Genomic DNA, 15,101 nt, shown 5'->3' with positions numbered 1-15,101 from the left:
GTTGGAGAATTAGTGACATTGGAAAGTTCAATATGGCTGATAGTGGCGTCATACCACCGAAATAAGTATGTACATTGGTTTCGGTTAGCGCAGGGAAGCCGCCTACCAAATTTCGTGAAGATGGGGCCATGAATAAGAAAGTTCAATATGGCGGACGTTGTTGATCATTATGACCATTACGTGTAAAATTTCGAAATGAAACCCGCTTAACTTTTGTAAGTAAGCTGTAAGGAATGAGCCTGCCAAATTTCAGCCTACTACCTACACGGGAAGTTGGAGAATTAGTGACGTTTGGAAAATTCAATATGGCGGCCGACAGTGGCGTCATACCACCGAAATAAGTACGTACATCGGTTTTGGTTAGCACTGGGAAGCCACCTACCAAATTTCGTGAAGATGGGGTCAGCCTTCTACCTACACGGGAAGTTTGAAAATTGGTAACGTTGGAAAGTTCAATATGGCGGCCGACAGTGGCGTCATACCATCGAAATAAGTAAGTACATCGGTTTTGGTTAGCGCAGGGAAGCCGCCTACCAAATTTCGTGAAGATGGGGCCATAAATAAGAAAGTTCAACATGGCGGACGTTGTCGACCGTTATCGATCGTTATGACTGTTACGTGTAGAATTTCGAAATGAAACCTGCTTAACTTTTGTAAGTAAGCTGTAAGGAATAAGCCTGCCAAATTTCAGCTTTCTACCTACATGGGAAGTTGGAGAATTAGTGATGAGTCAGTCAGTGAGTCAGTCAGTCAGTGAGGGCTTTACCTTTTATTATTATAGATTTCCCCCCTAAAGTCTGTAACATAGGAATTATGTTACTTAGTCATGCATATTTTGAACACCAGCTTTGTAAAGTGCAGGGTAGGTGCATAATTCAGTCATATCAGTCTCACATATACTCCCATGACCATACGGGTTCAATTAAGAATCAACTTCCAACCTGACATAAAAGTTTATGTGAACATGACAGAATATCCAAACTCAACGTCAGCATTGACTGGGCTTTTAATTTAGGTTTTTAGAACTATGAAACATTAATGTTGACCAATAGTTCTGCCAAGAAAATAATTTAGGTTGTTTTATTTAAGATTTATGAAAGAGGCAAAATTTAATCATTAAAGTGTCACTTCATGCAAATATGGTGTTGTATGTTGCTGATCCATTTTCTTCATTGTAACATGCTGCATATTGATTCTATCAGTGAAATTCTGTATCATTCTGTATGTAGGATTAAAATGTACTTATATATGGTGACGTATTGCATGTTGATTAATTAGCACATGCAAATAAGAATTTCACTGTACCTTTGACAATATCGGTCCTATAAATCTATATGCTTGAACAAAATATAAAAAAAATCTATTTAAATTAAACTTTGTACATTAATGGAATATACTGTATTAAGTACAATGTGAATAGATGGTGAACTTTTCACACATTATTAGCTTGGAGAATTAACATTTTTAACATAAATATCTTTTAGAACATAAATGTATTTATTAACATAAATATACTTTTTGTCTTTAGTATTATTCATATATGTCGTATATGAACAAACCTACTTTTTAAATTAGACTTTGTTGATTTTGAATGCTAAAAACTCATTCATGAATTAGAACAATTTTAGGAAGACCTAAAGCAGCCAACATGTCACTAGCAAACGTCCAATTTTACTACTTTCCACTTGTTTATGAATATACAATGGACTCAGAAAGTACTCAGACCCCAAAACTTTATGCACATTTTATTGCATTGTAGACACTTTTGCTTATCAATATCAGACTGACGTGACAGTTCACTTTTCAGCATGATGATGACCTGAAGCATACTGCCAAGAGAAATCTGGAGTGGCTTCGCAACAAGTTTTTTACTGTGCTAGTGTGGTCCAACCAAAGCTCAGACTTAAACCCCTTAGAACATGTGTGGAGAGACCTGAAAATGACTGTTAACCGATGTTTCCCAGCCAATCTAATAGGGCTTAATAATATCTGTCAGGATGAATGGGTAAACCTGAAAATGTGCAAGGGGTTGTAGAGACTTACCCAAGAAGACTCTAATCTGTAGTTGCTGCCAAAAGGGCTTCTACAAAGTACTGCATTAAGGGTCGGAATACTTTTATGAATGATAGATTTCATTTTTTAATTTCTAATACATTTTTAGACCCTCACAATATATTTTCAAACCTTCATAATATATTTTCACTTTTCCATTACGAGTTTTTAGCAAATGTATTCATTTAAAATTAAATCTACAACACAATACATTAGTACAATCTAAACAAGAATGGGCCATCCACTTGTTTCTTCTGAAATAATATCAAGTCTAGTTTTGAAAGTCCCTAAAGTCCTACTGTCTACCACACTACTTTGTAGCTTATTTCATGTGTCTATGGTTCTCTGTGTAAAGAAAACCTTACTAATGTTTACACAACTGCAACTGTGTCTCTGTGTCCTTGATGAACTTGATCCACTGTACTAATTCCCTTCATAATTTTAAATACTTCAGTCTTGTCTCCTCTTAGTTTTCTTTTGTTTAAATTGACAAGGTTCAACTCCTTTAATCTTTCCTCATATTTTATCCCTTGTTTCCCCGGAATTCGCCTTATCTGCATCTGCTGTGTTAGCTTTAAAGAGTAAATGATGCTCAAAATCTTCTCTCTGTATTGATTATACCTCAAACACAAGTTTTGTAAAGCACTTTTTTCATTCTGTATAAGTTAGAAGCTTTATGTAAACAAGACTGTTCAGTTTTTCTAATTTCCCATTACTATTTCCATTTGAAACTAAACCATGTAGTAACTATGTCCAGATTTTACAAATATATTTCTGAAAATTCTTCCCAATTCATCTAAGTCAACCTTTGGAATGAAACCTTTTGATTGAAATCTCCTGTTATTAATGAATATGATTAATCAACAATATTAATTCTTTATCGATTTGTGGAAAAGATTGTGTAATTCAGTTAATAATTTTATTTTGCATACATTTAGACTAGTTTATCCTAAATGCATCAGGGATGAGACTCTTTAATCCATGGCCAATTTTGATTGGGCATATGTTCTGGGAATGCCCTATACTCAAATCATATTGGTAAAGAAATCTTTGTTTATTTGTCTCATAGTTTCCATTTACTCAAGATCTTTTAAACAGTATTATATTTTGAAAGGACAACTACCACCTAAAAATTAAGGTTATTTTATCTTAAGAATAAAATAAAATAACCCATACATCCATCCATTATCCAACCCGCTATATCCTAACTGCAGGGTCACGGGGGTCTGCTTGAGCCAATTCCAGCCAACACAGGGTGCAAGGCAGGAAATAAATCCCGGGCAGTGCGCATACACACACACACACACACCCACACACCAAGCACACACTATGGACAATATAGAATTGCCAATGCAACTAACCTGCATGTCTTTGGACTGTGGGAGGAAACCCACGCAGACACGGGGAGAACATGCACATTCCACATAGGGAGGACCCGGGAAGCGGACCTGGATCTCCTAACTGCGAGGCAGCAGCGCTACGCACTGCGGCACCGTGCCGCCCAAATAAAATGCATACCTCAAAACAAGCAGTCCTAATGAAAGTAAACATAAATATTAAAAAAAACAAAACATTTAACCTATTTTTAATGCTGATTTAACCTCCAATGAACCTCCTACAGCAAGAACAAGCCTAGGTAATATGTTGCTGAAGATGTTACCTCATATAAATACAAAACAGATGGCTGGAACAGAGTGTTGTAGCTGCCCATTTTGTCGTCTTTTGTCTTCAACTACAAGTATTATTCCTAATAAACAATACAACTTCAATATACACATCTTTTTTTCTGTTTTTAAATTCTAGTAATTTGTAGACCTATGATCTACAGCTCTAATTTTGTTTTTTAATTTTTCTTTGAATTTGGATTTCAAACATCCTTGCTCTTCAACTAATATAGTGTCTAATATTCTCAATATAGTTAAATGGTTTTGATATGTGTCTGCATGTAAATACTAGCTACTGTATGTGTAAAGTATGGAAATAAAGCAAAAAGTATATGCTTGTGTATGCCAGTTAAAGCAGTATCAATTTGGGACTACATCATATTGGATTCTATGATCATATAGCTTCTCGAGTTGAGTAGGAGATGGTTGTTGAGATGGACACAAAACATTAATGCAGGATGTAACTCTAACTGTATTCCTCATTGACTTGTGTCTTATTCACAGTAATGTAATTTACAAAATCCATAAAATATAATTTAGATAAACATCAGTGCAACACCTACTGCATTTTGAACCCTGCCAAAGATGGTATTACCATTGAATGAGCATATTAAAGAACAGAATTCAGACGTATGACAGTGTTTGGATCTTGGTTCACTTTCCAGCTGGATTTACTTGTGCATGGATTTTTCAGGTTCTCCTAAACTTTCACAAGCATGCTGGTAGTTTTACTGCATTCTGTAAATTAGCCCGGATTTTTAGGTATGTGCCTGGGTTTTCTCTATAAAGGTTAGTTATATGGTTAGTTCCTGCTTTTGTACAGTGTTTGATGTATAAGCTTCATAAATGACCTTAAGTCAGAAAAGAGAGTCCCATAAATGGATAAATGGCTGACCTGAGGGTTTTTTTTAATCTGTCCTGAATACTTTTCTTGCATAACTATATTGTTTTCTTGTGTAAATAGAGCTTTCTACAATGAAATATTCTTGACCTTTTACCTCTATTTCTGAATCTCCAAAAGGCATGATAAAAGCTTTTCTTATATTGTTTTCTGATGATTCTCTATTTACAAAGTACTTGAAAGTTGCATTGTCATTTGGTCAAAATACTATTTCCTTGTCCTAATATGTCTCTTTAACTTTTTTTTTGCAGCTTAGGGTTTTCAAATTGGCTAAGTCATGGCCCACTCTAAACACACTTATCAAAATCATCGGGAATTCAGTTGGTGCTCTGGGTAACTTAACTCTTGTCTTGGCAATTATCGTTTTCATCTTTGCTGTGGTTGGAATGCAGCTCTTTGGGAAAAGCTACACTGACTGTGTTTGCAAGATCAGCAAGGATTGTAAACTCCCAAGATGGCATATGAAAGACTTCTTCCATTCCTTTTTAATTGTTTTCCGTGTACTTTGTGGAGAGTGGATTGAAACCATGTGGGATTGTATGGAAGTGGCAGGTCAGCCCCTTTGTATCCTTGTCTTCATGCTGGTCATGGTGATAGGAAACCTAGTGGTGAGTACAAATTACTCTTTTAAATATGTTTTTGATAAACTTAAAACAAGTATCAGGCAGTGGCTTGTTTACTTTTAGAGATCAGTTTATTAGCTTGGAAAAAAACAAGTAATGAAGTTTTTGATATATTGACTTGGATAGCATACTGTAATATTGTGTTTTGTTTATTTTCTTTTTGTCAACAATAGTCTTATCTGGATTGCTTTACTTGGGCGTTTGTGACTTGCTTCCCCTTTTTTCTTCATTAATCCTACTTTTTGTGTAGGAGGCGCCACTGAGTCCCAAACCCCAGACAGCTATATCAACACAATACAGGGTTCAAAAAGCAAGTGATTTTCATTTATACAGTATACGTACTTTAGCACAGGTTCCTTCTTCCAGCACACAATACAAAACAACAGAACTCTTTTTCCTGCCCCTCTGCCCTTGTATACCTTGTCCACCTCCTCCCAACCTCACCCCAATCAAGCGGCATCTTTTATGCCAGGCTGAGAGTACTTTTGGTGCCACTTAATTGCATGGAAGAAGCACTTACAGGTCATGGAGCGGTTACATAAAGCAGGACCGTGTTTTTCTGGTAGCACCCTTCGGCGGCACCCAAGGACCCAGACAGGGCTGCCCTTCTGGACTATGAATACCATGTAACCCTGTAGATGTCCTAACTGGGACCATGCCAGAGGAGCATTGCCACCTATCATACTGGGGGATGAACTCTTTCTGGTACACAGACTCCCCAGTCTATCAACTTTTCATTCTCCTGCGCTGAGATAAGAACTGAACCATCCAAACAGTCCATCTGTTATGGCCTTCTGGCTGGGTAAGGTATTGCCGCCCATGCCAGTCAGAGTGCCAGTCCATCTGTTATGACTTTCATTATAAACCTATACAAAAGGATTATTTCAAAATTATATTATTGCCCATTCATTTTAATTTCAGTTTAACAAAAGAAAGCAGCATTTTAATCAGGCATAACACAAATTGAAGAAAGGACAACTTGAATTGTTTTGGGCATAAACCAAAAGATATATAAAGAAACTTTGTATACATATGCATCTACTGTTGTTGGAAAAATGTAGCATATTACATACACATCTATTTATCTTTCATGATAAAATGTGACAGACAGACTGTGTTTCTTGTGTCCTAACTCTAGTATGTTTGCCAATAGTTTAGAGGTGTACATTAGCTAAACATTTGCATTCTCTGTACATTAAGAAGTTGTCACTAACAAGGCTAATAAAATGTTAAGTATATCATAAAACTGCTGAGGAAAAGGATACATGATACTCAAACTTTGCACAGTTCTAGTTATATAATTACAAAATTAAAGAATGTGTAAAGATTTAATGCAGCTCTCAGGGATGATCATTATAATGCTTTATGCAATCAATTTCATTTTTTGCCAGGTTTGCTGTATATTTCAAAACAAATACAGAACATGGGTTAGCAACTTTGTTTTATATTACCACTCTTTCTATTTCACTCTTCCCCCTCATTCACAGTGCCATCTGTTTTTTGTATGATTATATCTTTGTACCTCAATTTCACCACTGGCTTGTGAATAGTAAACAGAACTGCAGTAGTGTTATTTTCTCTCTAGAACTCTGCCCCAACTCTATTTCTTGTAATTCTTTTTTTGTAATGCTTCCATTTGTTGATTGTTTTTCCTCTTTTTCCTTTAGAAAAGAGTGAAAGATGATTCTTTCATTCACTATCAATTAGACATGTTTATTGCTGACTTTAGTGGGCCACACTGAGTTGCTGTAATAAATGGATTAGTATTCATTTCAGTACTTTGCTGAAGCAATGAGAATCATCCCATCCTTTCCAAGACTCTTCTATTGGCATGGTTTTCTAGGTTTTAAATCTTGCTATGCTTAGCAGAGTTGATCAGTCTTTAGTCTCTAATTCTCTTTCTGTTTTTTTTTACTTTTTGTATTTTACCCTGAATTTATATTTCGATTGTGCTTTGGTTGGAGAGTTCATTGTAGCTTATTTGTTCCAATGCTTGGTTTATTCTTAATTCTACTTTTGTTTTGCCATTTTGATAAATTAACATTTTCTGTCCCTTGTTAAGTTACTGAATTTACTTTAATTTTGTTTTGTTTAGTTAACTGATTTAAATCTTTGTGTCCTCTGAAATAATTGTTTATGCGATTCTTATTGTTCTTGTTAATTTTTTTTGCAGTATTTTGGGAGAGTTCTGAAGTTTTTTCCTTTTCTGTTAATATAAACCTAATAATAGTGACATCTCTTTCAAGAACAAATGTTTCAGATTTAGTCAAACAAAATGACAATATCTCCTTTGGAAACTGTGTACAAAGATTTTCTTATATTTTCTAATGATTGCAAAAGTAATAGAAAATACTAAATCTACTTCTGTTATTTTATACTAATTGACAGTAAGTGTGAAAGTAGAGCTGTCATATGGAGCATTTTAAAAAATGGCCCCACACTTTCAGGACGTTCTGAAGTTTTCTTTGGAATGCCACCAGCTGTAATGGTGTAACGTTTGTGTTAGCAGTCTTACTTTGTTATAAACAAGTTGTGCTTCGTGGGATTGCATGACCATGCCAGGATACCAATAATAATTCTGGAATCCCTGCTTTGTCTGTACATTTACTTGAAGCATAGTACATGCTTTTTAAATCATCATAGACTGTAATGATAATGTGAGCGTTACATAGTAAAAGCCACAAATAATAAGCTCATCTGAGGCAGCAAACTGTCTAAATCTTAAAGTATGCTTCAAGAACATCTTCAAGGGTCTCACGTATAACGCCATTCATAGAATTCACACTAAAACATGGTGTACTGGCAAAAGCAGAAATATGAGTATGAACAAAATTTCAGATGAATAAAGCTGCATAAGCAAAGTTTCATGCACTTCCCCTTTATAAATCCCAGTCAACCTGAATTTTAACACTAGAATTACCAGAGCCTACGAAAAAACTCGTAATTCCGTCCCACCTTAAATCACTTCTTAAATCCCTTCACACCTCTCTGCCAGTGTCCTTTGTCTTCTAAATGTGCTGATAAAGAGAAGCTAGGAGCAGCCGGCTATTCCATCCCCCCATCAATTTAGAACGTGCACGAACTTCTCTCAGCTCATGCCTTGATTGAGTATCTGGAAGTGAAGTGGAGTTTTAGTGGAAATAATAGATCGTTATTTGGAACACACAAATTTCATGTCTGTTCCGTTTCTACAGTAATCTGTGTAAACACATTGTTAAAACAGAAACGTTTTTTATACAGTATTCTACTAGTAGATCACAAAATGTAGGCATAAACTATATAATGTATGAAGCCTGAAGTCCAAATATCAAAGAAACATTTTCACAAAAGATACAAATATAACACAACAATTGCGCTTTTATTCAAAAATATAACTGCAGAAACAAAAATCCGCCTTAACATGTGACATTGACACCCATTTGTTATAACTGCCTCTGTGGTACAATAGAATCAGTTCCCACCTGGGAATCAAAAGGTCGCGAGTTCAATCCTGCACCACTCTGTTTTGAGAAGTAAACTGCTCTTAGTCCTACTAATTTAGAATAAAAGCATACATTTGATTTCAGTCTGTAACAGCCGGTGCAATTTATGATCCTTGTAAAGGTTAGCTTTTTTTTTTTTTAAATTCACTTTTCATTCTCTCAGTCGCGTTCAGAATCAATCCATACAACCCCATCTGACACGGCTGTTTTCACATAAAGACGCGCTATAGCTCTGCAGTGTACCACAATGCATACTAACGCCCATCCCCCCCCCCACCCCAAGGTTCGCTAAATTCACTTTTCATTCTCTCAGTCGCGTTCAGAATCAATCCATACAACCCCATCTGACATAGCGCATGCATGTGTCTACAGCCCCACCCTGATTCCTCCCAGAATTTGGCATATTTAAATATGCAAATAAATATAAATGGCACCCTTCCATTCAATATTTGTTAAAAGAGAATGGCAAAAGTACATGTAAAAAAGAATTACACCAAATTTAAAATGGAGGTCCTACTAAGTGAAGTGGAGGCAAGGAAAAATTTACAGTTTGGTGGCTTAGACAGTGGTATGAACAACAGAAGGAAATTGATGGAGTGGCACTCAAAAGTTCAAGTTCAGAAAGTTGCACAGTACCCGAAATAAAAAAAAGAAGTGGTCAGATGTCAAAGTTGACATGAAAAGGTGAGCGTCTGAGTGAGAAGAAAAAAATAGGGACACAGTGAAGAAAAAAAATTCTATGTTGACATTAAAGTCGAGATGTCAACTTTAATCTAGAAACTTCCACTTTATTCTCGTAGGTAATTTTGTCATTAAAGTAGAATGTCATAAACTTCATCTTAAAATTGATGTTTAATTTACTAGAGTTTCACAAATCCCATCATAACTAAAGCAGCATGTTATATGCTTTGTAATCTATGTGTTCCCCAACCCAGTTGTTAATCGCTACATGCTTCTTAAACGAGCTTTCTCTTATGCCAACAGGAGTGTGCAAGCAGTCATCACCAGGAGCACACAGGCTGTCATCGTCTGACAGAATGCATTTCATTCATGATATTACAACTTTCTGAACATTTTAAAATGCTAAGATGTATGCTTGATATAATTTACATGACAAAACACATTAAAGTATATATTAAACATGTCGGGGCATGGTGCCGCACCAGTAACAATGAGCTGGTGCCCTGTCTAGGGCTTGTTCCTGTCTCCCGAAAGATGCTTTTTGGGACATGTGTGGCCCTGGCTGGAATAGTTTATTGTCAGACATACCAACCCCCAATTCCTGTCCTTGCATTTTCTTTCTCCAAGTAACTAATCACCACACAATAAATGTCTGTAATAAATGTAAAACCAGTTGTAAGTTTGGAACTTTTAAGGAACATTGAAAAATCTTTATTGTACATGTTTAATTAATCCATCTATCCAGGTTTGCACCAGTCATAGACCACAAGGCAGGAACAATCCCTGGACAAGGTGCCAGCTTATTTCTACCACTGCACCACCATTTTAATTTAATATAATTTAATTTAACCAGTTTAATTATTAATAGTATACATTTTTAGATTAAGTTAAATAACAATTTATCTGTAAAATTTTATACAGCACACAGTTCCAAGGGGATAGCTCTTAAGAATCAAAGTTGACTTAGAAACCATACATAGTCATCTGTAAATACATGCTGTCTTCTATTGAATTAAATTGTCATTGTATGGTGCAGTGAGATTGAATATGCAACTCCTGCATAAACTTATTTTCCTATAAAATGATTGAAAAAATACAGTAATAGTAATATGATTAAAAAAAAGATGAAAAATATGCAATATGAAAGCTTAAGTACAATACACGTGTACATATACAGTAATACAGATAGTGCAAATGGTTCATATAGTGGCTCAGGGTGTAGTGCAAGTTGTACAGTGAGGTAATTGTAATTTTAAGTTCAAACAGTTCTACTGGGAATACTTGATGGACTGATTGAGTGCATTTATAGCTCTTGGGATGAAACCTGTTTCTGAGCCTTGAGGTCTGAAGCTCTGAAGGGTTTGCTGGGTGGAAAAAATTCAAATAGGCTATGGTATGAGTGAGTGGAATCCATGCAGATGCTGGTGGCTTTCCTGTGGCATTGTGTGCTATAAATGTCCTCCAGGGCTGGGAGCTGTATCCTCTGCTGTAAATTGTAATCCTCTTCATTCTCAGTGCAACCTTTGCTGCTGTGATGCCACACATAAATACAATAAATAGGTTAAAATACTCTCTTTGGTTCACTGAGAGTAATGACGATAATGCAGCTATGGTATTTGGAATAGTTTGGACATTCCTTGCACCATTATATAGTTACAGAATGATTCCAATCAAGTGCCTTAAATTTGGAAATTATATGCAATTAATTTCAGTCTATTTCATAAAGCCTCTGTCATGGATGTGAATCTAAAGCAGAATGGAAGACCACAGAACCAGTAGCACTGCTTTGATGCTAAGTTCCACCTGTTTGGAAAAGCAAGCAGAAAAGTGCATTTACATGGTGTATGGCTGTGGTACAAATGTACATGGTTTTACGCCATTTTAAATTTTTATACATCTCAAAATGAGTATGAAAACAGGTGTTTGCCACATTTTTATGTGTATGCACCGTTTATACATGAGGCCCCAAATCTTTTTATACAGTGTGAAGCTATCTTTTTGAAGTACAGGTTTTAATGGTTTATAAAATAAACATGTGACACAAGTATATTTAAAATTGTTCTATTGTAACTGCAGAAATATCATACTCAAAATAACTATAAAGGTCATTCAGAGAATTTGTTAGAGGTTATCATCATCTCAGGAGGCTTGACCACAGTTGATTTCCTCCAGATATACTGTTTATAGCTTATTATATTAGCTGGCCCAGTCCATGGCAAATTGAGAACTATTGGTCTGGTGCTTAAATTGAAGTGCATAGGTGTAATCGAAATGAACTCAATAGAGAAAGCAATACATGCAGCGTCACTTATGACAAGTCGCTCAAGGGATTCATTATGAACATGCCTGTTCCAAGTCCTTTGTCATGTGTACTAAATAAAATGCATTGCATTTGTTATTCCGAAAGATTACTTAGACAGCCAACACCATAATCTAATAAAGAAAGTTTTAAATAGAAATAAATGATAGGAAATAAAAAGTTTGATAGAGGACACACTAAACCAATTGGAACTCACTGTCAGGCACAAGAGGGATGTAACTGATGGTCTGCCCGCAGAGGTCTCGATCTTGGACCATAAGAGGCCAGTGTGCTGTTATCGTAGCTGTTAATGTTGTTTATTTACACAGTTAATTCCTGTTCTCATTTTGAAACATTAATGAGGGAACATTACTATTGTTTAATGTTCATGAAGGAGTTAAATACTCCCTCAATCATTTTTTAGTCCCTGTATTTTTTCCTACTCAAAATGTTTATTAGTCATTGTCATTGTGTCAATTTGACTGTTTCTTCCTTTATAAAACAGTGATAACATTTGTATTTTTTACTCTAAAATATTATTGACTAGATCCTGCCAGATTTTAAAAAAAGTTTTGAACAGATCCTCTGAGAGAATTAGATTTTTTCCAGTTTCAAATAGTATGTAACATCAGTTACCCACTGACTTAACAGAGGTGGTTAGGATTCTTCCATTTAAGATAAGTCCACATGCTAATAGTGGAGTAAAGGCAATTACACTTTGTGTGTCCTTCTTCACTTTAATTCCATCTGAGAGTACACCAAACATAGCTATTAATGGATTAGGAGGGACTGTGACACCAAGGTTGTCTGACAGGCAAAAGGTTTTGTCGAGAATGATGTTAATTTGGTGCTGCCTAAAACATGTGGAGCTGGAACTCGATTGCAACGTTTGCAGGTTGGATCTTGCCCTTGAAACATTTTTGACAATTTTAAACGACATAGATGTGCTTCAATACAAAAATGTAAGTGAATAATTGAATGCTTTGCACATATAGAGCTAAAGTGAATTCTGTGTATGGCTGCCTTCCACTCCTTTTCGGAAATGTTGAGTAAGAGATCCTTTTTGCACTGTACTTTGATGTTTTTATATATTATAGAAATGCAGTTAGAGTCTTCGACTGATCAGTATCTCTTCCGGAATAGAAATAGGTGGGAGGCAAGGAAAATTGGGCAGATTTTGTTTAGCAAACTTTCTAATTTGGAGATGGTGGAAAAATTGTGTTGATGGGGAAAAAAAAAAATTTGAGTGTAATTGTTCACAAGATGCAAAGACATTATTTATATACAGATATCTAAATGATTTAATCCCATACGTTTTCCAAACATTAAAAACTGTGTAGGTTCGCGAGGGTGGAAAAAGGTGGTTATCATGTAGATGTGCCATGGATAAAATATTCTCCAACTTCAAGTGCTTTGTACATTGGTTCCATATTCTGAGTGAATGAAGGACAATTGGGCTATTAGTATACTGATGATACCTTGTATTTACTGGTGTACAAAGCAAGAAATATAAGAGGTACTGCAGGATTTCATTTCTATTGCAGACTAAACTAGTGCGTGTTCATCTATTTGTGTCAGTGTCCAGGTTTTATAGCTTTTATGTTTGCCACCCAATAGTAATAAAATTGAAAATTAGATAGAGCTGTGCCGCCTTCTGATTTAGGTTATTGTAGTGTCGCCCTTTAGATTCATGGATATTTCGAATTCCAATTAAATGGGGTTATGATTGAATCTTATTTTTTTTTAAATATTTGTTAATGTAAATGGGGATGTCTTGAAATAGAAACAGAAGCTTAGGGAGGATATTCATCTTGATAGTGTTAATTCTCCCTGCTAAAGTAAAATAGAATGTAGACCATCTATGCACATCTTGTTTTATTTTGTTCATGCAAACAGCAAAATGTTGTTGAAAAAGAACTTTGTATTTATTTGTGATGTTTAACCCTAGATATTTAGGCTAGGTATTTGCTAGAGAATTCACTGAAAAAGCACACTTTTGTTCAAATTAATTTTGAGTCCAGATATCTTGAAATTTTGCTAGTGCAGTTAGGGCTGCAGGCACTGAATGTTGTGGGTCTGATATATACAGTACCATGTCTTGTGCATATAGTGATGTTTTTTGTTCAAGTCCTTCTCTAAAAATTGCTTTTATATCTGATGCATTTTGAAAGTGAACAGCCAATGGCTCAAAGGCGACTGCAAATTGCACTGGTGACAAGGGAACTTCCTTGTCTAGTACTGCATTCTAATTTGAAGTAGTCTGAGATAGTGTTGTTAATACAAACTTTATCTGGACTGGTATACAGTAGTTTGATCTATGCATGTATGTTAGGGCCTTACCCAAATTTATACAAAGTGGTGAATTGGTAATCCCATTCAATCATATCAAATGCTTTTTCAGCATCCAAAGATAATAAGATCTTTGGAGTGTTGGAGTTTATGGGTGAATATATTACATTAAATAGGCATCAGAGAATGGAAGCCAAATTTCTACCATTAGTAAATCTAGTTTGGTCTTGTGATATTACTGAAGAGAGCACTTTCTCAGTCCTTCTATTTAGGACTTGGGAAGTACCTTAACATCATTATTCAGACGTGAGATTGGTCTGTATAATGCATATTGTAATAAATCCTTATTTTTCTTAGGAAAAATTGCAATTAATGCTTGGCAAAACGTTTGAGGTAGAATTTTATTCTCTCTGGATTCTATAAGTTGCTAATAAGGGGAACTAACTTGATTGAAAAGTTTTTATAAAATTCAGCAACGTAACCATCAGGACTTGGTACTTTCCCACTCTGAAGTGAGTTTATAATGTCTAGTAATTCTGATAGTGTCAGAGGTTTATCCAGTTCCTCGGTACTAAGAGTATCTAGTTGTGGTATCTGTAATGTATCACATAACACATTAGATTGTGTCTTGTATTCTTTAAACTGAGTAGATATGTGCATTATATTTTTATGGCCAATGATTCTATCTCCATCTGTGTTGGTGATTACTGATATTGTTTTGTGAACTTCCTGCTTATGGATTTGTTGAGCTAAGATCTTAACAGCCTTCTCTTACATGTCCATAGTAATGATGTTGTGATTTAAAAATTAAAAATGAGATGTTCTGGTTTTTTTTTTGGTTGTAAAAGGTTGAGTTCTGATTGCAAAGCCTGCCTTTTCCTAAAAAGTGCCTCATTTTCAGACCTGGCATGTTCTTGATCTATTCTGGTAATTTCAGTGATTAACTCTGAGGCCTTCTTGGTTTCCAATTTAATTTTGTGGGAGAGATATGAGATAATCTGTCCTCTTAAAAATGCCTTCAAAGTTTCCTGGAGGATTCCTACAGAAACCTGTGAGGATGCATTTGACTCTAAAAAAACATCAATTTGCTTGGATATAAAGTCTGTACAG

At 35.5% G+C, this 15,101-nt stretch overlaps 1 protein-coding gene across 3 annotated transcripts in view; it reads left to right on the top strand.

The window, feature by feature from the left end:
* scn5lab (sodium channel, voltage gated, type V-like, alpha b) overlaps positions 1–15,101 on the top strand; it is a 719,364-nt gene that overhangs the window by 366,273 nt on the left and 337,990 nt on the right. For all 3 annotated transcript variants that reach the window (XM_039753644.1, XM_039753645.1, XM_039753646.1), the window contains exon 16: positions 4,869–5,225. In XM_039753644.1, the coding sequence (XP_039609578.1) occupies positions 4,869–5,225 (357 nt within the window). The remainder of the gene's footprint in view (positions 1–4,868; positions 5,226–15,101) is intronic.

Source organism: Polypterus senegalus, chromosome 5 (assembly GCF_016835505.1).
Source record: "Polypterus senegalus isolate Bchr_013 chromosome 5, ASM1683550v1, whole genome shotgun sequence".
NCBI classification, from domain to species: Eukaryota; Metazoa; Chordata; class Cladistia; order Polypteriformes; family Polypteridae; genus Polypterus; species Polypterus senegalus.
This window is presented reverse-complemented; position numbering and strand designations above follow the sequence as displayed.